The sequence below is a fragment of the Oppia nitens genome, unplaced genomic scaffold (assembly GCF_028296485.1).
Source record: "Oppia nitens isolate AA-2021 unplaced genomic scaffold, nextdenovo-longstitch-racon4-pilon3 scaffold8_pilon_pilon_pilon, whole genome shotgun sequence".
NCBI lineage: Eukaryota > Metazoa > Arthropoda > Arachnida > Sarcoptiformes > Oppiidae > Oppia > Oppia nitens.
Window position 1 is genome coordinate 41,545 of NW_026533252.1, and position 23,549 is coordinate 65,093.

Here is a 23,549-nt window from a genome sequence, read left to right on the forward strand (position 1 = left end):
CATCGCCGGCGATAAGTATACACTCGGTGTCGTCAACGTTAAGATTCAAATGGACGGACACACCGAATACGTAACGATTCACGTAATGGACATCGCGTACGATGTTCTCGTTGGACTCGACATCGCAGAAATGAAGACAACTGTGCGCCTGCGAAGTCAACGACATATCTCGAATAAACCGAAAGTCGCACATATGACAGTCAAAAAAGTCGGTATTGTCACCGAAAATAATCGCATTAATCGTAAAGACAATCGTAAGTATGACATACCGCCGACTCCTTGTCCTCGATGTCTTCGACACGGTTTCACCGAATATCATTGGAAACGTCAATGTCGACGACAGGAGCCGATCAAATCGCATAACAAATCGTTTAGGTGTTCCGGCAGTAGTCCGCGGATACCTCAAATTGGTTTGTTTACCGTTAAGCGTGATATCACAAATTACAGCGAAAAGAAACGTCCACTAATACGACCACCTATGACACCGATTGGACGTCTACCACAAGACAAACAACGACGGTTTGACGATAAACATGACCGTAATCACCGAAACACATCACCGATTGATGTACGTGATCACATTACCCGAAAGTCGAAAAATTCGGACAATATACGCGGCCGGGGAGTGTGTTAACAGCTGGCGCTCAACACAACATCAACAGCGACAGCATTGCATTATTTCAACGACTCTACCGTTTCCGCAACAGTAGTAGTCGTTTAGCTTTCACAGCGTTTAGTCGCATATTTTATATTAAATAAAATCGTTTACTTTCGTATAAAAACGTGTACTTATTTCGTATACTTTACCGAACCCGAGTTGTTGGCCGCCTGATCAACGGCCACTCAACTCACTATACAATTTAACAAAACTAAATATGTTTTATTAAATAAATAATTTTAATTTATTCATTAAATAAATACTTTTTAATTGAGTTTAAATTCAAACTTATTTATAAAAATATAAACTCATAAAAAAATATTTTATCGTTAATCTCTAACGTCTAAATTTTTTTAGTAATTTAATAATGTTGAATTATTTTTTAAATTTTTTATATCTATGTTTATTAAAATAAAATTGAAACGGGAATCCCGTAAATATAATAATTTTTACAACCACTCTAATGTTTATTTCATTATGTTTATGAAAATTGCATTTGTATATCTATTTATAATTATAGACTAAATACTTTTTGCTAATATTTTTTTTTCTGTGATAACATTATACACATTTGTATGTGGGATTTGTCACTAAAAATATATGTCGTTTTTCAATATTGTTTTCAGCTTTTTGGCAAAAGTCTGAAATGTATTAAATTATTTATAAGAAAATTATATTACTTAGAAATAAATAAAAATGTTATTGTTTTGCGTTAATGATGTCAATATAATAAATACTTAACAAAATTAAACTTTAAACTTTAAAAATTTAATATTATATAATACTTTAAACCTGATTCCTATAAACTAGATTATAATTAATACATTTTTTAATTAATAATATTTTAATAAAAATTAGATAATATTTAATAAATTTAAATAATGCTAATTTTTAAATAGTTTTTTGTTATAAGAACTAAACAAATAGATTAAAATATATTTATTGGTTTAATATTTACACGACTTTCACATTTATTGTATTTTAAATCTAGTTTATAARCAAGTGTTGAAAATGAATAAAACACTTTTATAATTATCTCTTAAATTTTATTATTATTTGTTTTGTTTGTTTGTTAAAAAAATCTTAAGGAAAGATATATTTATTTAGATTTGTAGAAATATAATATAAACAAAAAAATTTATATTATAGCCGCAAACAAATATCATATTAAATATTATTAAATAATAAGATGTTATTAAATGATTATAATAATTTAAATGTTATAAAACTAAATACAAGCTTACATTTTGTTGAAATTAATACTTATATAATTATAAGTACAGTATATATATAATTATTAATAAACTATACAAATACTGTGCCTAATAATGCTTTGTATTAATATTTTTGTTAATTACTATTTTGATGTTTGCTTTCACTTACTTTTCAATTACCCTTGAATTACGAAATTCTGGTTTAAATTATATTTTAAATGAGTTCAGAGTCTCACTTATTCTCTCTCTCTCTCTCTCTCTCTCACACACACACACATACACACACACACAAACTCACTCACTCACTCACTCACTCACTCACTCACTCACTCACTCACTCACTCACTCACTCACTCACTCACTCACTCACTCACTCACTCACTCACTCACTCACTCACTCACTCACTCACTCACTCACTCACTCACTCACTCACTCACTCACTCACTCTCACTTTCTCAATCTATTTATTTTTCACTACAATTAAAGTGCATAACAATTATTTAACTATTATGTTATTGTATAATAAATGATATAATTTAAATTAAGTTGGAAGCACAAGGGAAGGAACTGTAGCTATTGTAATGGTATACTCAATATATAGGTAATTGTTTCAACTATTCTCTCTCTCTCTCTCTCTCTCTCTCTCTCTCTTTATTTCTCTTTAAATGGTCAGTCAGTCATAATAATAAAATGTTGTCAAACATGTCTATAGAGTTTCTCATGAAAATTATTAATCTGTATTTGCATATGAATTGTAATATATTTTCATATTAATGTTTAATTGTGTATCGGAGCAGTGAATCAAGTGCACCCACACTGCCGTAAAAATAGCATACCTGAGCCGATTTAATGATATTGTATGTGTGTTTGTGTGCATTGATTTGCCCATTTAATTATAAGTTTTTATGATTATAATCAAATGATGAGATATGTGTTTTATAATTCAATAAACATTGAATTTGAAGGTCTTATAAATTTATTATTTTTATTTTAAAAACAATTTATTTGTTTTATGCAAAGTATTGTGCTTTTGTTTCAAAAATATCATTGAATTTAATATTATAATAATTCTCATCACTCGTGTCATCGTTTAGTAATCGTCTCAATAATATTAATAATAACACTTAGAATTGTTTTTCTTATAACATATAATTTTTGAAGTATTTTTTGAAATTTTTATTTTATATTTGTTTTTAATCATTTAATTATTTTCAAAAATTTATATTGTTATTATCAATGTAAATACCAATATAACAATTTATAAATTTCCAAATTTAGAAAAATAGTTTTCATAAATGAAAATACAGATTCATTAATAGCACACTTATATTAAGTTATATTTTATATTTGAAAAAATGATCAATTTAGTTTTTATCATATTCATATTTATTTGCATTGATATTAATCAAGTAGTATGCCAAAAAAGTAAGTTTTATTTTTATTTATTGTAATTATGCCACAATTAAGTCAAATAAAGTAAAATTACTATTATCATGCAATATAATAATAATAATGTAAAATTATGTATTTTAATTATTATTATCTATTTATAATTTTTTAATAACAAATAATTGATTTAACAAATATGATTGACAAAGTTTATAAAATAATTAATTAATAATAAATAAATTAAAATTTATATTAATTTAATATTTTAGGATATTTTGAGAAATACCACACTTCCTCACACCAACAATATCGTGATGTATCTCCTGTTGAAAAACATCAGGCTTTACAAGAGGGCCCATATTTTTACGATATGGAGGCTATTGGTGTAAGTCATACAAAATATTTATTTTAATATTACCTAAAAAAAAATTATTATAACTAATAGGGCCGCCGCAGCGAATACGCCATACACCCTATGATATTAGGGCGGCGCTCATTGCGCCAAATGTCGGGCGAAGAAATGACTGACGGGGAACTGTATCCACTGTTCGAAGCGGCCAAATGGGCACCGAGTCATTTCAATACACAGGAGTGGCGGTTCATATATGCTAAACGTGGGACTAAACATTTTCGCAAATTTCTATCATTGCTAACAGCAGGCAATCARGAGTGGGCTAAAGACGCATCGGTACTCATTATACTCGTCTCCAATCGTTTCAGTGTATATAAAGGCAAGAAATCGTTTGTCCGGTCCCACAGCTTTGATACCGGYGCCGCATGGATGGCTATGGCACTGGAGGGCGTATCGCGCGGTTATGTAGTGCACGCAATGGCCGGTTTTGATTACCCGAAAGCCGCCCGCGCCATACGTATGCCTAACAATGGCGACTATCAGGTGGAGGCCATGATTGCGGTTGGAAAACGACGTAACTATAAGGGTAGGACCGATGAGAAGACCTCTCAGCGTAAATCTATCGATGAAATCGTGTCTGAAGGCTATTTCAGTCCCAGATTTTGAGGCTATCAGTCCTTTTAGCTAATAGTATGCATATATTTTATGTGCAATTTTTCTTAGTTTTGTTTTATTATTTTTTAAGTGATTTGAATTTATTATATTTTTTAAATATTATATAAATAATTTGACTCAGATTTCACTTCATTGTCACTGTTATTAATCATTATACTATATAAGTATATAACTTAAAGTAACATATATTGTTTTATCCTTTAAATCTGTAATTTTAATATAAATAATATTATATATTTATATTATATAGTTTACGTAAGTTTGTGTTTACTTTTTATTTTGTTTTAAATGGTAATAAATTTGTTTATCTATATATTTTTTATTTGTATGTCCCATTAAGTAACTTTATTTGTATTTAAAAAACTACTAATTGATAATTGTTTGATTATTTTTATATACAGTAAAAATTAAGAATAAAATTAATATTTAATTATTGATAAATAATTACTAACATTTATTAAATATTGTATAGCAAATTACAATAAAATATAATTTACATTAAAAAATTAAAAATTATTTTATTAATGACATATTAATATGTTATAATTATGGTTAAATTACATGCAATTAATTTAGAACATAAATATTGCATAACATGTATTTTTAACAAATAATATTAATATATAAAAATAAATTTTTAATAATTTTATTTAAATATAAAAATAAAATGTCCAATTTTTTTAATAATAAATATAATTTTAATAATTAATAAATTTTCTGTCACATAAATATAGTGTCAAATCACACGAATAAMTGTTTAGAGACTATCAATTAAATTAAGTTAATTCCTGTGTAATCAATAAAAATTAATTATAAGTTTATATTAATTTATTAAAATTTGTAAAATTGATGTCACATATGATATTACAATATTGTAAATTTATAGCACTTAATAGTAACAATTATCTGGTGTTGATTTGTTGACACTAGTGTTTCGGTACTCAGTTAGTACCACTTCATCAGTACAGATGCATTAACAGTCATAGACATACCAGTGCTTTAAGCCGTACGGGAATAATAATTTAATTCTTTATATTATATAAACACACAAATTATAAACTATTTAGTAATGTATTAAATATCTATCACAAACACCCAGTTTCCGTACGGATTAAATATCTATAACTATCTGTGCAACTGTACTGATGAAGTGGTACTAAGTGAGTACCGAAACACTAGTGACCACAAATCAATAGCAGATAATTGTTGCTATTAAGTGATGAAAAAGTAACTCAAACTTACAATATTTTAATGTTATGCAGTAAAGTATATTATTTTTTTTTTTATATAAATAACCAACAATTTTGTTAACATAACTGTGTAGTACTATTGAGGGAGAGAGAGAGGTCATCGAGTTTTAAATTATTGTACAATAAATTACAGTTTTTTTCGCTGATGGGTCTAATTGATTGAATTAATTAATAGTCCTTAACATAGTTGATTTTTAACAGACATCAACATTAATATAACTTATTATTATGACATTGATTATAATGTAAGTTAATTTTTATGTTAATGAATTATATGTATTACAGTATATTTTTCAATAATTTTTTTTTAATATCAGATAAAAGTAAAACTTATAATCATTATGCCTTTGAGTAATTGAAAGTTGAGAAATGGTTTAACAAAGTAATAGTGACTTTAATACTGAGTTAATAATAGCTATCGATTGTCGGGTGCTTACCATCGAAAGGACTAAAAATAGATCAAATGAGTGACATTTGAGTGACATTTAAGTGTCTATWAAAAAGTTACTTAATATATGGAATCTGAACAGGAATTTATTAAAAAAATATATATTTAATATAATAATGCAAATTATATTTTTTTATTAAATATTTTACTTTAATAAAATCTCTTTTTTAATTGTAATTTTTAGTTTAAGAGAATATATATATAATATCAAACAAACAAAAAATATTAAATTATTTAAGTAATAGCTATTATTTTAAGGTTCAGTATCATATCCCGGTCCAAATGGATAGTCCGGATGAGTTTGTAGGCCACTAATATTCATCAATTTTTTGAGATCAGGTAAATTGTTAATTTTGTCCATGTCATTTTCATCCAATACAAAATTTTGAGACTTAATGTTCTCCAATTGATGGATCTTATTGTGAGATCTGGGGATAACAATGGTTCCCCTTTGCATATTCCAGCGCAGGGCTACCTGTTGTACATTTTGGTTGTGTTTGGAAGCTATCTCTTTGAGCACCGGGTTATTCTTGAGCTCTTGCGAACCACCCCTCAGCGGTGCATAACATATGACTGACATATTGTTTTGTTTACCAAAATTAATTAGTTTTTCGTTTTTGTAAAACGGATGACATTCAATCTATAATATTATTATTATTATAAGTAATAAATATCAAAAATATAATTATTAATAACAATATTTATATATCATTTAAAAATAGTTGAAAACCTCTAATATGACTGGTCGTATATATGCATTCTCTAAGATCTTATTGATTTGATGTACATTAACGTTAGACAATCCTATACTTCCTATTAGACCCAATAGAAAGGCAGCTTCAAGACCCCGGTAGGCCTCTAGATATCCCTTATCTTTCTCCCAAAACATTGGTACATACGAGCCGTTTTCAAATCTGTAAACAACAATAAATAATAGTAAATATTATTATTTAATATAAGTGTAAATAACTAATACTTTGGTGTTTTGTTAATTCCCGGTTGAAATGAAGTCGGATAATGAAGTAATCCGGCGTCGATTCGGTCAAAACCCAATTCTTTTAGGTCTTCCCTAATGTTTTCGACAACACTTTGACTTTTGTGAAATGTATTCCAGATTTTACTGATTATAAACACATCCTTTCGGGTGATCAGTTTGGCAGCAATTTGTTGTTTGACGGCCAGACCTATTGTAAGTTTGTTATCGTAGAAACTGCACGTATCGATTAAACGGTACCCGTTATCGATTGCCGACAAATATGATGTCAGACCATTCAAATGTGTTCCCCATCCAAATGTACCGAAACCTATTGGTGGTAATACACGACCGGACGGAAGTACGTGCTTAGGTAAAGGTGCTAATTATAGTAAGAGTTAGTTAATATTAGTTAATAATGTTTGTAATATATTATAGATTAGTATATAATAAATGCATAATTATTAGAAACCTATTTGTTTTTCTTCAGCCGATATTAGATAATATAAATTAATAATACAAACAATTATAAAATAGAAACGGAATGTCATTGTCTAACTTATACTGTATTAATAGTTTATGAAATTACAATAATTTAATAAAATAAAATTGTGTATATTATTATTTTAATAATTATATTTAAATTGTCAATACCATATGTTTTTTAAGTAAAGTCAATTAAGTTTAATTATAATATTGCTATAAATATTTAGGTTAATAATTATGCTATTAATACTTAAATGTTGAATATAYTGTAATTCCTAAATAAAAATAATTATATGTAATAATTTATAATAATTTGTTCAATATTAACCAATGAATTTATACAGTAATATAATGTATAAAATTTGTCCAGGTTAATTATAGTTTTTTAATTAATTAAGTCAAGTTTAACAATTTGTATAAATCTTTGTGTGTAATCAAATAAAATCGTCGATTTAAATAAGTAAAACAATTCAGTAGTCAAATATCAATAAATATTTATATATTACATAATATTAAGTTTTATGTAGTTTTCACAATACTTTATAATTATTTTTTATTTAAAACTTACAAATGAAGACAGTTTTCGGTGACAATTTCTGTCACACTTTGCGGAACACAACACTCGAGTCACCGAAAACTGTCTTCATTTGTAAGTTTTAAATAAAAAATAAATTATAATTACATATGTTTTTGTTCTGTATTACTAAAAATAAGTGATTATAGTTGTATCTAATAATGCTTTTATTTAAAATGTATCCAATTTTAATCCAATTTTACATTAAGAATTAGAATTACTTTTATATTACTTTTATATTACTTTTATATTATTTTTTATAACATTTTAGATAACATTTACCAATTTATACCAAATGTGTTATATACTGTATATAAAAATCCTAATTTAACCAAATTTATTGTACTTTATTGTATTTGTTTAAAAACATGTTTACAATTTAATTAACTATTGATATATAATTATCAATTCTTTCATAAAATTTTATATTATGAAGTATTTACATTGATTTTGTGACTATTTTTTATAAAAATGCATAAATTATACTAAATAATAAAAATAAGTTTAATAAGTTTGAATAAACAAACTATACACTAAACATGTCGAATTGTGGAACAAAATTTATAATAACATTCATTTATTATACACACTATGAAAAAAATTATAAGTACATGTTTTAAAAATATTATAAAATAAAAAATAATGATAAATATATAATAAAATGAAAAATAATTAAAAATTTAAAAAATAAACAAATAATTACATTAAATAATAATTATAATATTTGCTAACTAATCTGTTATTGTTTAATTTAGCACTTATATGTTAACTCTCCACAAATCGACAACTTTACTATGCACCTATCATTTCAATAAAATAAATCATAATTATATACTGGTACATATAAACTAAACTCGAAAAAATACTAAATTAAAGTATTATAATTAATTATCTTACAAATATTTTGTTTTTACAAAAAAAATCAAGTGTTATAAAAATAACTATTAATAAATTATCAATATTTTATTGATAATTTAATTCTATATTACTGTATAATATTAAATGTTTTTTATAGTGGAATAATATATTAATAATAAGATTCTATTTTTATCTATATTTTTGATAATTTATAATACTTTTAACAATTTAATCAATTTTATATACATTTTTAATAACTAATAACTTTATCAAATTTAGTACTAAATCATTGAAAATCATAGAATAATTAATACAATCTTTTATCTGTTTATTAAGAAGGTTTAGCTCCTGTTTAGTTAAAATAATAGACTAAATAAGTAAAAAATTATAAGATTATAAATCATAAAATAAATTATTGTTTATTTTTAATTGCCTCTGCCAAAATTTTGAGTAAAATACTATAAAACTTATAATATATAAATTACAATTTTTAAAAATATAACATTTTAGAAAATATTATTATAAATATTTTTATTTAAATATCACCTTGGCAGCATTTTTCAATTAAAATAATTTTAATTCAATATAATATAAATATAATATAATTAATTGTGTTTGGAATGATGCCATAATTATTTTAAATTATATATAATATTACCGTAGGTTAAGATATGAAACTGTTTAAACTAAAACCTTATCAATGCTTTACATGTAGTATATTATTATACCTGTATTWGCTTTAAAATCAATGAATGTTCACTTATTATTTAAAAATCCATATATTTTTATACAATGAATTTTCAAAATAAATATCATATTCATTATATTTATTACAACTATTTTCTCTGAAAATTAAAAAATCAATATATTAATAATTGATTATAGGTAATTATGAATAGATCATATTTTATTACATATGAATAGGCATTAAATATTGTTATTGAAAATACAAAATATAGATAATTAATAGAAAATATATTTATATAAAATTAATCACGTATTTTGTATTAATAATTATTAAAAATTATAAATTACTGTTTGACATCTAATCCCAAACCACTCAATAAATAGTTTTATTAGTTATTATTGATTAGTGAAAGTCGATAATCATATCTAATGAAAACACATAAGTGTTGTGAAACAAAAGCTCTAATTTTTTTCTAATAAATAGCTGTTTCTCGAAGTCATTATTTTGTTATACAGTATATCATATATTGTATATCAATTACAACCATTATATATAACACTTACAATAGACTAAAGACTAAAAATAATGATTAAAATATTATTAGTCTTAGCACTGGTTGGCTATCTGTGTGAGGGAATCAACTCGTTAGGTCCGAGTTGTGGCGGTAAAGAGCTACAGCACAGTCCTCAACATGACTACTGGTTACAGACACTTAAACACGAGGAGAAGTCCCCGTTTAACAATAATCCCGGAGCTTATAAGGTGTTCCGTAATGTTAAAGACTTTGGTGCCAAAGGCGACGGCGTTACAGATGACTCGGCCGCTATAAATCTGGCCATCAGTGAGGGTGACCGGTGCGGTCCGGGCACTTGTGAGTCTGCAACAATATCTCCTGCAATCGTTTACTTCCCTCCGGGACAATACCTCATCGCACACTCTTTATTACAGTTTTATTTCACTCAATTTATCGGTGATGCCACTAATCCGCCGACTTTGATTATGGCTCCTAACTTTGATGGTGACAATGTTCACGCCCTCATTACATCCGATGAGTACCTGAGCGGACCTCACGAAGTATGGACCAATCAAAAYAATTTCTACCGTCAAGTGCGCAACTTTGTACTCGACCTGACACGAGCGCCTCCCGAAAAATCGGCCACTGCTATACATTGGCAGGTGGCACAGGCTACATCCATTACAAATGTGCATGTTAAAATGAGTACAGCACCCGGCAATAAACATCAGGGCATATGGATGGAAAATGGATCGGGAGGTTTCATGTCGGACCTGGTGTTCGAAGGGGGCAACTTTGGTATGTGGGTCGGAAACCAACAGTTCACATCACGTAATATTWCTATCAGAAATGCCGACACTGCTATATTTATGAATTGGAATTGGGCATGGACATTTAAGGGCGTCAAAATTGATAACTGCAAAACAGGTCAGTCCATCAATTGATAAATAGTTAATTATTTTTATATTAATTCAAATTAAACCATTTGCTAATAATTGAAGGAAATAATGATAATTGACTTGACATAACATATTATAATAAATAATTAATTAATAATTACAAAAAAGTTAGATTAAAATAACATAATATAAAATCTGTTTAAACAGGTATTGATATGACTGCTGGAGGAGAGGCTGCACAGGGAGTCGGTTCGGTATTGTTGATGGACTCTGAAATATCCAACACACCAGTAGGTGTTCTAACTGTGAACGGTCCGACATCAAAACCTGCCGGTGCCGGTGCACTCACACTGGACAACGTTAAGCTGACCAATGTACAGCGGGCAGTAGCCAAACCCAATGGCCAAACAGTAGTTGATGGGGGCAACAAAGTTATCGACTCATGGGGACAGGGCAGATTTTATGATGTATCAGGCAAGGCCGAGTATCATCAAGGACAGTTACCTAAACCTAATAAACCGGGTGTTCTATTGGATAATAATGGAAACTTCTTTGAGAAGACAAAACCTATTTATACCGATATAGCTATGAATGACTTCATTAGTGTTATCAGTGAAGGCGCTAAAGGAGATGGTGTTACTGATGACACTCAAGCCATCAGAAATGCAGTGACCAAATGGGCCGGTTGTAAAGTCATCTACTTTCCCGCCGGCGATTATGTGGTCACCGATACCGTTGTAGTACCGGTTGGTTCACGCATAACAGGCGAAGTTTGGTCAGTGATTATGGCTACCGGTGCCAACTTTAATGACCCGAACAATCCACGACCGGTATTCCAATTGGGAAAACCGGGTGATGTAGGAGTGGCCGAAGTGAGCGATATGTTATTCTCAACTGAAGGTCCTGCTCCCGGAGCTATAATGGTACAAATTAATGCAAAAGAACCTGCAGGACAAAAAGGTGCTGTTGGATTATGGGACGTCCACTTTAGGATTGGCGGTGGTAAGGGTACCAGATTGCAGAGCGGTAACTGTGGAAAAGGTACTAGCCCAAAACCCGAGTGCCACGGATCGTTTCTAATGCTACACGTGGCGCCTACCGGTAGCGCATACTTAGAAAATAACTGGGTTTGGGTGGCCGATCACGATTTGGACGGACCAACTCAGATCAGTGTATTCAATGGTAGAGGTGTTCTTATTGAGTCCCGAGATGGACCCGTTTGGGGTTACGGTACCGCATCAGAGCATTCGGTTATGTATCAATATCAATTGCTCAATACAAAGAATGTCATACTTGGAATGATACAAACTGAGACACCCTATTATCAGGCGTACCCACCGGCACCCGAACCTTTCCATCCATTAGCCAAATGGTCAGATCCTGATTATAGTAAATGTCCCAAAGGTTCAGTGACTTGTCCTATGGCATGGGGTCTCCGTATTGTAAATTCCGAGAGTGTGTTTATCTATGGGGCCGGTCTATACAACTTTTTCCAAAACTACGATCAGGGATGTCTGCAATCAGAGCACTGTCAGGACAATATGCTATCCATTGAGAAATCGTCTAAAGATATATACATTTATAACTTAAATACTAAAGCGGCCGACACTATGGTGACCGTTGACGGACAAAGTCGAGTAAAACAAGCGGACAATAGGGCGACTTTTTGCTCAACAATTGTCGGCTTTGTTACCAAATAAATGGATATCTATAGACTTTAGTATATATATATATATATGTTATATTAAAAACTTTGTGTTATTTTTTTAAATATATATTCATTTGACAAAAATATTATCAATTTTTCATTTGTCAGAAATAATTCAATTATTATGAGATTTATTATTGAATGATTGATAAAATAAGATACAGTAATACTAATAAAAATTTATTTTCATTTATTCATATTCTACATCAGTCTTACCGTAAAATTAATTCAAATTTATATAAAACTTTGTATAAAATAAAATAATGGAAGAATTTTCCCAAACTCTGATAACAAGTAATAATTATAACTAATAAAAATAAATTTATCTAAAAATATTAATAAGTCAATAGAAATTCCAATAGAAATTTAATGTGTTTGGGTTTTACTAATAAAGTATGAAAATAATTCAAATTTTATAAATTCTACAAAAATACTGTAATAAGTATTGCATTAATTAACAATATGATAATACTGTACTATACTGTACTGTATACAGTATTACTTGAAATTTTCAGCACTAACTGTACTATTGATAATAGTTTTAAGTAATCTATATTTTAAATTTTATTTTTATTTAAAATAATAATAATAATAATAATAACTTTAGTTTAGGTTTTAATATAAATTATATTGTTCCTTTTTTTGTTCATTATATCACTTTCTCAATTAATTAATTTACTAATAATTATTTTTTAATTTTTATACAAAAGTCAAATTATCTGTAAATACTGTACTTTTATATTTTATTTCAGTCTATATTTAATAGCATTTTAATTTAAAAAACATTAATTTTATATACGACTATTGATTTTCACTAAAACTTCTTTAGGTGTAAACAATATGTTTCCCAAATAGTAGTCAATCTGTTTTAAAATTTAAAAAATAATTTTTCAATATATTCATTGTCAGTCATACCTTAAATTCTGGTGTGAGTGTGAATTCATATTTGCTGATCAACTTTGCGATACACATCCGCATCTCGTTTAAGGCAAACCTATTTCCCAGACAAGCTCGGGGTCCGCCACCAAATGGCATATAAGCATTACTAGGATGGGTTGGGTTCAGAAATCGCTCCGGTATGTACTCATCTGGATCGTAGAAAAAATCCGGATCTCTATGAATAGTAAGCGGTTGTATTTCAACTGTAGTTCCCGCAGGTATTGTAATTCCTATGCAATAATGTAAATATTAATAAAATAATTTACGGTATATTTTAAATTTAAATTAAAACTTAATACTGAATATGTTTTTCCCAATCTTTCAGTCTCTGACCTGTATTTCCCAGTTTGTAGTCTTGATTACATTCTCGTTGAAAGTTAGCCAAAGGAGGTGCTATTCTAAGTGTCTCATCGATACAGGCGTTCAAATACCGGAGTTCACTGAGCCGTTCAAACGTGTATTCATCCGATTTAAGACCTCTAAGTTCTTCATATAGTTTTTCCTGACAATCGTTATATTTTGCTAAATAGTATATACAATGTGTCAATGAGGCACTGGTAGTATCGTAAGCGGCAATAAAAAAGGTGATGCCCTGTGCTATCATTTCATCCTTTGTTAACCACCAACTCGTCGTTAGTTTAGTTGTATTGTCATTAGTTGTATGAATTGAGTTAATGTTGTTATCATTTTTATTATAACTATAATCAGAGTTTGGATTATCAGTGGTCTCGCTGTCGATCATTAGTTGTATGAAATCCATTCGTTTAATCGCTRATTTAGAGAGAAAAATATTTTCTTATCAATAAATAACTTATAAAACTTTACATACATTTCCCATTTTTATTTTCCGCTTTTCTTTCGGCAATAATTTTTTCAGCCAACCTTTCAAAATATAGTATGCCTTCCGGTTGGAAGGGTTCCAGATTAAGAAATCGGGCCAATGGTGGACATAATACGGACACAGCGTTACTCCAACTGGAGTTCTCCGAGAATATCTTTTTGGCGTTCACTACAATCGGATGATCCGGATTGTTGATGGCGTCCACTGTAACACCATAAGCACACGCACCGATTACATCCATTGCAAAACCGCCGAAATATTTACGCATATCTACAGTTTGACCTAAAATTTTTKAGAAATACAGTATAAATCCATATGTTTTTTCAGATACAAACGACTTTTCTTACATAAAMTGATTATTTATTAAACAATAAATTTAATGATTAGTTAATAGTGTAAAGACATACCGGTGTTTGAATATTTGGATATAGTTGTCACAAATGTGTCGCAAATATCCGATATGTTTCCCATCATTGTCTTCAACTTTCCCGACGTGAATGCGGGAGTGATGACAGAGCGCACCCGTTTCCAGTCATCGCCGCCGTGCATGAAGAACAGTGTCATATTTAATCTGGTGTTTCCTAAAGCCATGTGATAGTGATCGGGAAATATGTGAAAATCTTTGGCCATAATATCGCGAACCAATTCCGGTTCGTTGACCACCAAATATTTCTGAAGAAAAAAATAGCCGCCATATATGCGGCCATATCGTCGGTGATACCGTTGGAAAAAATCTAGAATTGACTCAAAATATGCCTCAATCCTAATTACCCGACTGGCACCGGGCACACCATGTCTGATCCAGTAAGTGAACCAATATCTGGTATATCTAATAACAAAATTTATTACATTAAGTTATATCTAAATTAATTGAATCATATTTGTAATAAATTTATAATAACTTACAACAAAAATAATGTTATTATTATTAGAAATATTATTAAATACATATTTGAAARTTTTTACAATTTTAAAGATTGATGTTTACAAATATTATAAGTATAAAAATAAATTTAAACTTTAATTACAATAAAAATACGTGAAAACTTAAAAATAAATTAAATTTTGATAAAATGTAGAAAAACTTATGTTTAAATAGTTTTTTTTAAAGATCTGTTTATAAATTACATTAAAAAACGTACCAAAAGTCCTAATTATCTAATTAGTGATAAAAAATATAATATAAATAATACTTTACTATATAGTTAACAAATATCTTTTATAAAAGACTATATTATATTAATTTTTGAATTATAAATAATTATTTTACTTATAATCTCTAATCATTTCTAACTAATGTATAGTAAAATAGAACATTGTAATTGTCACTAATGTTTTGATGACAATAATTGTGGTAATTATTTATAAACGTTAATATGAATTAAAAATGTGCTGTAATTATATTAAAATATCAATAATTTATTTTAAAGTTTATTTAAAACATTAGATTCATTTCAAATGAATTTAATAGGAAAATAAAGGGTTTCAAAAACGTGACATAAATTATTTACTATACAAACAATACTCAAAAATACAAAATTTCAATACTTTTTTAGGCACTTTTTTTAAAAGTTTTTCGTTGCAATTATCAGAACCTTTAGTTTTTATTTTATTGAGTCTCAACTGTTATATTATCGGATTTCTGGCCATTGGTTTGTTTGTCTGTCTTTTTGTCCACTTTATCGCCGGTCAATGAYTTCAAACTAAACTTTTTAAGTGGTTTAAGTGTTGACTTAAGTGTCATATGTTTTGTCGATGATTTATCGGTAGTTTTATTCATATCTTCCACTTTGTCGTCACTTTTATCTGATTTTTGTGCACTTTTTTCCAATTTTTCCAACTTCTTCTGGCGTTTCTTCTCTTTAATATCTTTAAGCTTTAGTTTATTCTTCAATTTGACGTAATGTTCTTCTTTTGACAGTTTTCCCGAAAACGACTGATCTGTAGTTGAATGCGAACCATAAGCTGATGGCTTAGGCTTTGGCATTAAATCTGGTTTTGATGGCAACACTTTTGAGACCAGTTTTTGATATTCTTCGACCTCTCTGTTAATATTATAAAAATAATGGTCATAATTATCTTTTAATATTTTATTTTATTATCACAACTAAACACAAATCTTACTTATTCTCATCTTTAATCATATTCTCGACGATATCATTGCGCTCTTCAATGATTTCCATTAACCTCTGAAGCAACTCTTCTTCGCGTTTAAGATCTTCGTCTGTTTTTTGAGCGGCTGTTAACCAAACAAATAATATTAATTCAAATTGATTTTAATAATAATTAGCGTATAATAATAATATACATTGTTTTGATATAACACAACGCATTTGATATTCAATGTCTGCCTGTATTTCCTCTAATTTATGTTCCCTTTTCCTAAAGAAAATAATAATAAAATTGTCAATTATTATCATTATTTAAGACAAGTACTGAAGACTATATCCAATAACAATGACTTACATATACATCAATTCTTTCTGACGTCTGGCTAACCGACATCGCTCTCGAGCCGTCGCTAAGAACTCATTTAATACAGGATCGTCTTTGGGTGCGATAGGAGGCGTCTCACCGCCCACTGTTGTCCCCATACGTGAGATTAATATTTGTTCCAACTCTTGAGTCTTCTTCTCAATCACTGGTAGTTTGTCGCCAATGCTATTAAGTTCGTCTTCAATCTCAGTCAGTGATCCTTTAATCATACGCTTAATGGCAGGAATTGGAGGCGCCGGTCGTTTCTTTAAACCTCTCAAACTACCAGTACTTTCATTATTTTTTAATGGTGAAGTAGTTTTGTTTTTATCAGATTGGTTATCACCATCAGAGAGTTCATCACCAGATCTCTGTACGTTTTTTCTCGGAAGTGGTGTCGGTGTACGCGAGTTTGGTACTGAAGATGTTATGGAAGCTGTAGTCAACTCCGATGAAATAATGGATGCGAGACTATCTCTACGACTACTGAAACTGTCGTCACCGTATGTACTAAGACTACATGTACTGCTAACTTGGGGTATAGTATCGGTAGTTTGATTGGAAGCAGTCACTGGTGGTGTAGGCGCCGGTCGTTTTTTACGTGACTTAAGGCTAGAAGTAGGCGATGAAGTAGCCGTATTAGTCGGAGATGAAATAAATAGAGATTTTCTAGGTCTTGGTTTCGGCGTCACATTAGAGGCATCTTCCAGATCTTCATTGTCTTCGTCTTCAGCAAAAGGATTTAATGCATCCGAAGAACTTCTTAGTTTAATAGCGACTTTATTGCCGTTGCCTTTAGAGATGGTCACTTTATCATTGTCTTCATCGTCGTCATCACCAAACGGGTTCTTGTCGTCAGGATATTCATTCTCTTTGTTATTATTTTGCGAGCCTTTAATACCACTTTTATCAACTATCACATCCTCGATGTCATTACATTCTTCATCATCAAAAGGATTCTTATCGTCGGGATATATGTCCTCATCAGTGGTCACTTTATCTATATCTTTATAGTCTACAAAAGATCTATTCTTTGGTTCAACTAATCGACTCTTTTCAATGTCTTCTTTAGATTTAATATCTTCACCAAACACTTCATCAAATACGGCGTCAATCTTAGCGCTATCAATGACATCGTTATCTAAATCCATAATCGTTTCTTTTAAACTTTTAATTAAAATATCACCGGAATTAGCACTTATTGGTCTATCTTTTTCATCACTTTTGTTATTATCACTGTTATGACAATCACTAGTTTTCATAAAACTACTTATACTATCCACCGATACCTCAGATATACGGCCAGTATTTCTAAGAGTAACTGGCGATTCATTTTCATCTCGTCTAACAGTATTTACATCTAAATTAATATCATTTACATATATAATCTCATTATTATTATCGTTATCAGTCTTATCTGTTAACAATGTATTTAAAGCGTCGTTAGTTTTATGTGTTGGTGCTATAGATTTTGTGTGGGAGTCGTTACTGTCTGTGTCATCCAAATTTTTTTCATTGCCGGCGGCGTTACCTTCGATGGTATTGTCCTCATAACATGACTTGTGATAACAATTATCATCGACTATCAGTCGATCCAATACTGATACACGAGTACGACATTTGTGACATTTTATATCACGTTTCTATGTATGCAGTGATACGATAACGTAAAATAAAAATAATTAGTACATGACATATATTTTTTTACATTTATACAAAATTATCAAAACTGACAATTTTATATCATTTACTAAAATTTGTGTCTATTTTCTACTACAATTTAATGCTTACTATATATATGCAAATTTACTTAGATATTTATTATATTATTTTTAAAAATATATTTATTAATATTAACTGTCATATTAAGGTAACACTTTTATATACAATATATTAAGAGAAAATAGTACATTAAACAGATAATAAGTAATAATAATATTATCATTTAATTATTTATTAAATTATTATCCGTTGGACTATATATATTATCTTATAAATCTAATAATAATTTTAAGTTTAAGGGCATCATTGGAAAGTTCAAATCCCATTTGAGAGAAAATTTAATTAATTAATTTTGAATTAAATGTCAGCGCAAACCTAACGTTTCGCTAAAAAATTTATTTATTAACAAATGGAGATTTTATTAAATGTAATAAAAATCAAAATAAAAACATCAAAATAGAAGTAGTATTTTATAACTAATAGAAATATAAAATAAGTATTTATATTAAAATCCTGTTTCCCTTTATTATAAATATACCGATGCTTTTGGTCTCTCTCTCTCTCTCTCTCTCTCTCTCTCTCAATGGCCACAGCAGTGGGTCGTCAGTTCCCATTAGGAGAAGGACTTAATAGTCAATGAATTTGAATGACTGTAATGAGACTGCAATGACTATTAACCTGTTTTTTACTCAGTTATCCATCACTTGACTTTGAAAAAGTTTAAAACAATTTTTATGACATCTTTCTAAAAGCGTTTATTTGTTTTTTAATTTTGAGTTTCCCATATTTAATCAATTGCTAAATTCAATACTATTTTTTCATGTATAAAACATTTTTTAAAAACTAATTTATATTTATAGATAGTTAGATGAATCTATACATGTATTTAAATAGTTTAATAAAAATAATAGTTTTATGAGAAGATAAAAAGATATAGATTTACTAAATGTTTGGTACAATAGTATAGTAGTTATTATCTTAAATAATAATAATGTTTCTGTCAAATGGGTTTAGATGTGAATGTCGTGCTTATCAGTGATCAGAATAATGACTTATTACTTGAAAATATAACTAAAAAAGTTTAAACTAAAACTAAATTACAATTCAATAGTTGTGTTCAGTCATTTGAAATAATTTAGTGGATATACTACTGTATATATTGAAGGCATATACTATATACAGTATCTTATATTTATTTATATACACTGTATTTATAATTATTGTTATTAACAAATTAAATAATACTCTAAACATATAATCATTAAACAATTAAATTGTAGTTTTAATATTTAAGTATATATTATAATGTCATACAATACTTACTGGTGGTACGGGACGATTAGCTATTGGTGTAATTGTGGCGCTAATATTACATGAATCGACTCCTCCATCATTACTATTAATACTATTATTATCGGTTTGGGCACCGGTAGGACCAGTAATAGTGGTAGTATTTGCTGTAGTAATAGCAGTAGTTTTACAGTTAATGTTAGTCAAGAAAGAGTTATCCTTTTTTGAGACCAAAGCACTCGAAGAGTTAGTAGTTATCGAGTCTATAGAGAAAATAAAATTAAAATTTATAAAAATGTTTATAAAATAAATTTTTTGACACAAATTTTTAAAGTTTTATAAAACATATTTAATTTTATTAAAGGCTTAAGTATATATATGTATATAAATTTATAATTATATAAAGCTATTTCAATTTTTAATATTAAATACAAAAATTTAAATTATCAAAAATAAATGCATAATATAATTAGATTTTTAAAAAATTATTATAAAATATTTGGTATAATTTTAAAAATAAGTAAAAATTATAATACATCAATAAATTGCATATGTTGTATTTTAAAATGAGATTAAATCCATAATTCATTTAATTTTTATGATAAAAATAATATTTATGATTTTAAAATCAAAATGTAAATATTGAGCAAAAATAAAATAAAAAATTGTTGACAAATATTTTGCTCAAAATTTCAAATGACTTAAGATTTAAAATATAATAATAATATGTGACTCAAAGTATTTCAAAATAATTCAAAAATTGTAGACTAAAATATATAATATTATTAAAAATAATATTTGTCGTAATAATTAAAATAATAATAATAACATAATATAAATAAACTTTCATTAAAAATATTTCAAATTAATAATAATAATCATTACTTAAATATCAATTAGATTTTAGTATTAGTGTGTACTTTAAGACACAAAATAAAACCTCAATTTTTAATGGATAATCAATATTTAAATAAAGTAATATTGAAACATTTCATTTCAAAACTTAAATTCATCAAATGTTATAGTATTTACTATTAATTGATAGTAAATTATATATAACTTTAATATAATATACAAAATATCAATAATATTGACATTAGATGCGTTAATGATGCTTATAATACTGTAATAATAATTATTATTACTATAACAAGTTGTTAAAAATTTGTTGATTATTATTAATTATTTATTAATCATTGATAGAGTAGGCAGTAGTAGCAGCAGTAGTAGTGGTAGTAGTAGTAGCTATTGAAGAGTAAATACAAACTAACGTTTTCGGCCACTCTTCGAGCCCTCGAAGCACTCGTAGAATTGGGACAAATATGTGGCCACTGATAGCCGGTCCGGTTCCTCGTGTTTGAACATGTCTTCGGCGTCCAGAAGCGCCGGTACACCCAAATGCTTCTCCGCAATTTGAAAAGCCTATTTGATATCATAGTATATATATATTTAAATAAACATTTAATATCATCAAAAAATAATCAAAATTGATGATAATATTAATAATAATATTTTCTATTAATACTTACTAAACGATTGTTATATAAGATGTTTTCTTTCGATAGACTATCAAAATCACTGTAAAATATTTATGGATTAATTTATTGCAATTTTATAATAATAAATAATAAAATAGAAAATGTTTAATAAATAAATTATTATAACAACTATTTTGAATCAAATAAACAAAAATAATAATTTTCTAAAAACTCTTCCGCAAGGCTTACATGAGATCAGGTCTGAAGTGATGAATGAGTGCACAGAAGGCCAGACCATCGCGCCAGGAGGTGCTCAGGTCGTGCACTTTGACATCTTTGTAGCCGTTGGTGGCTTTCCTGGTCCAGGCCTCGAGTGCCGACAGGCCTCGCAGCTCAACCAATGGCATCGCTTATAAAGTTATCTAATTTTATCGTATAATATAATTATAAATATTAATTGTTTTGTCGAAAAATAGCAAATACTCCAAACTTTTGTCGAAATGTGATAAAAATTGTAATACAAAAACAATAAACACAATTGTTTTGCACTAATTTGAGTAAACTATATGTAAATATCATTTAATAAAAGTAATGAACTGTATTTTATAGGATATATTAAAATTAAATAATTTGTACCAAAAACTTAATATCTATTGTATAACACAATACTAACTCATTGGTAGAGTCAGAGCTAGCTTTTGGTGTACATCCGAGCATTAATGACTGCATTACAGGTCAGTCACCACTTCGGATAGTTTGGTTAATCTATTATTTATTTATTTTATATCATATATATATATATATATATATTTTCAACAAAAAATAATATATTAAAATGTTTATGACATGTTTGACAGTTATTATTGTTTGATAGGCCTTACAATGTTATATCAGATATTTTATTGATTACTAAGCAATTGTAGTTTCAATACATTCAATGAATTTGTTTGGTTTTTAATCAGGTGTCCAATAAATTGATAGTCATATCGCAAACAGTAATAAACTTTTTTTTTGTTTGACAATAATGATTGAGATAATCGCTATTATTGCACAATATTTGTTTATATATTATAAAATATGTACTGTATTTATAAATTAACATACAATGTATATGATTAGGTAAAAATAATTTTACAAAAAAATGATACTTTTTATGGTTATTTAAATGACTCATAAGATATACAATATATATAACTATAATAATAAAAATATGTGTAATCACTACTATAAGTATCCAATTTTTACACCCGATTGCCGACCGATTTAAACCATTATAACTATCAAACTATCTTTAAGTATACTTATCTCTAATATATTGGTCACCAGACATAAAACAAGTGTTTAAAAAGTGTATAACCTATTAATACAGTTTATATACAGTATATACGATACTCAATGTACTAATAATAAAGTATAAGATATTATAGAGAGGGATAGGGAGGCCATAGCATGACATGTATTCTCACTGATATAATATGGAAATCATTTTTCTCACACAAAATAAAATAAATATTAAATACAACAAAAATAATAAACAAAATCAATGTCTGATGTTTACTTTAGACACTCATATTTCATATAATAATAATAATAATACAATAGTATTAAGCGATCAAATGAAATGTCATAAATAAATGATTGATTTTGAAGTTTAAAAAAATATATATTTAATCGTCGGTTTACTTTTTTGCTATCATTTTTTACTATTAATATTAACCTAAATTATTTCTATATATGTATACAGTATTTACTATATATGTACACATATTTGAATACAATAATACTATTAATGACTGATAATTATAAATTCAAAATTCAATTAAATATATATGATATGATATATACCTTAACAAAAATGTTTAATTGTTAACAATTTATTAATTTCAGTTCAATATTTCGTTGATATAAACTTTTTATTATTAATGATATTAACAAAAAAAACAAAACAACTTTATATTATTTTATTATTAATAATAATTAAATAAAACACAAATATATAACATATAGCTTAAAATACACACAATATTTTGACAATAATAATATTAATTTAAGTCATTTAAATAAAATACTATTAAATTTAAAACAAAATAACAATTAATTTCAAAGTAACACAACGT

At 27.7% G+C, this 23,549-nt stretch overlaps 5 protein-coding genes across 5 annotated transcripts; 2 read left to right on the forward strand and 3 right to left on the reverse strand.

Moving 5' to 3' along the window:
• The first annotated feature begins 3,245 nt into the window (after window positions 1–3,245).
• Window positions 3,246–4,280, forward strand: LOC128964008 (uncharacterized 15.4 kDa protein in ask 5'region-like). Its single transcript, XM_054310566.1, has 3 exons — window positions 3,246–3,298; window positions 3,532–3,647; window positions 3,708–4,280. The coding sequence occupies exons 2-3, from the start codon at window positions 3,633–3,635 to the stop codon at window positions 4,278–4,280; spliced, it is 588 nt and encodes a 195-aa protein (XP_054166541.1). The 5' UTR covers window positions 3,246–3,298; window positions 3,532–3,632.
• A 1,960-nt stretch (window positions 4,281–6,240) lies between these two features.
• On the reverse strand, window positions 6,241–7,516 carry LOC128964009 (1,5-anhydro-D-fructose reductase-like). Its single transcript, XM_054310567.1, has 4 exons — window positions 7,433–7,516; window positions 6,964–7,342; window positions 6,718–6,901; window positions 6,241–6,627 (listed from the first exon to the last, which is right to left on the reverse strand). The coding sequence occupies exons 1-4, from the start codon at window positions 7,509–7,511 to the stop codon at window positions 6,241–6,243; spliced, it is 1,029 nt and encodes a 342-aa protein (XP_054166542.1). The 5' UTR covers window positions 7,512–7,516.
• Window positions 7,517–10,043: 2,527 nt separating this feature from the next.
• On the forward strand, window positions 10,044–12,744 carry LOC128963855 (uncharacterized). Its single transcript, XM_054310378.1, has 2 exons — window positions 10,044–11,007; window positions 11,187–12,744. The coding sequence occupies exons 1-2, from the start codon at window positions 10,152–10,154 to the stop codon at window positions 12,677–12,679; spliced, it is 2,349 nt and encodes a 782-aa protein (XP_054166353.1). The 5' UTR covers window positions 10,044–10,151; the 3' UTR covers window positions 12,680–12,744.
• Window positions 12,745–13,423: 679 nt separating this feature from the next.
• LOC128964010 (cytochrome P450 3A8-like) lies at window positions 13,424–15,754 on the reverse strand. Its single transcript, XM_054310568.1, has 6 exons — window positions 15,738–15,754; window positions 14,875–15,296; window positions 14,456–14,749; window positions 13,960–14,397; window positions 13,603–13,856; window positions 13,424–13,550 (listed from the first exon to the last, which is right to left on the reverse strand). The coding sequence occupies exons 1-6, from the start codon at window positions 15,752–15,754 to the stop codon at window positions 13,479–13,481; spliced, it is 1,497 nt and encodes a 498-aa protein (XP_054166543.1). The 3' UTR covers window positions 13,424–13,478.
• A 199-nt stretch (window positions 15,755–15,953) lies between these two features.
• LOC128963832 (MICAL-like protein 1) lies at window positions 15,954–23,341 on the reverse strand. The gene is made up of 9 exons (XM_054310354.1): window positions 23,278–23,341; window positions 21,682–21,854; window positions 21,484–21,532; window positions 21,226–21,376; window positions 19,988–20,217; window positions 16,934–18,585; window positions 16,776–16,849; window positions 16,592–16,706; window positions 15,954–16,512 (listed from the first exon to the last, which is right to left on the reverse strand). The coding sequence occupies exons 2-9, from the start codon at window positions 21,837–21,839 to the stop codon at window positions 16,077–16,079; spliced, it is 2,865 nt and encodes a 954-aa protein (XP_054166329.1). The 5' UTR covers window positions 21,840–21,854; window positions 23,278–23,341; the 3' UTR covers window positions 15,954–16,076.
• Window positions 23,342–23,549: the final 208 nt, after the last annotated feature.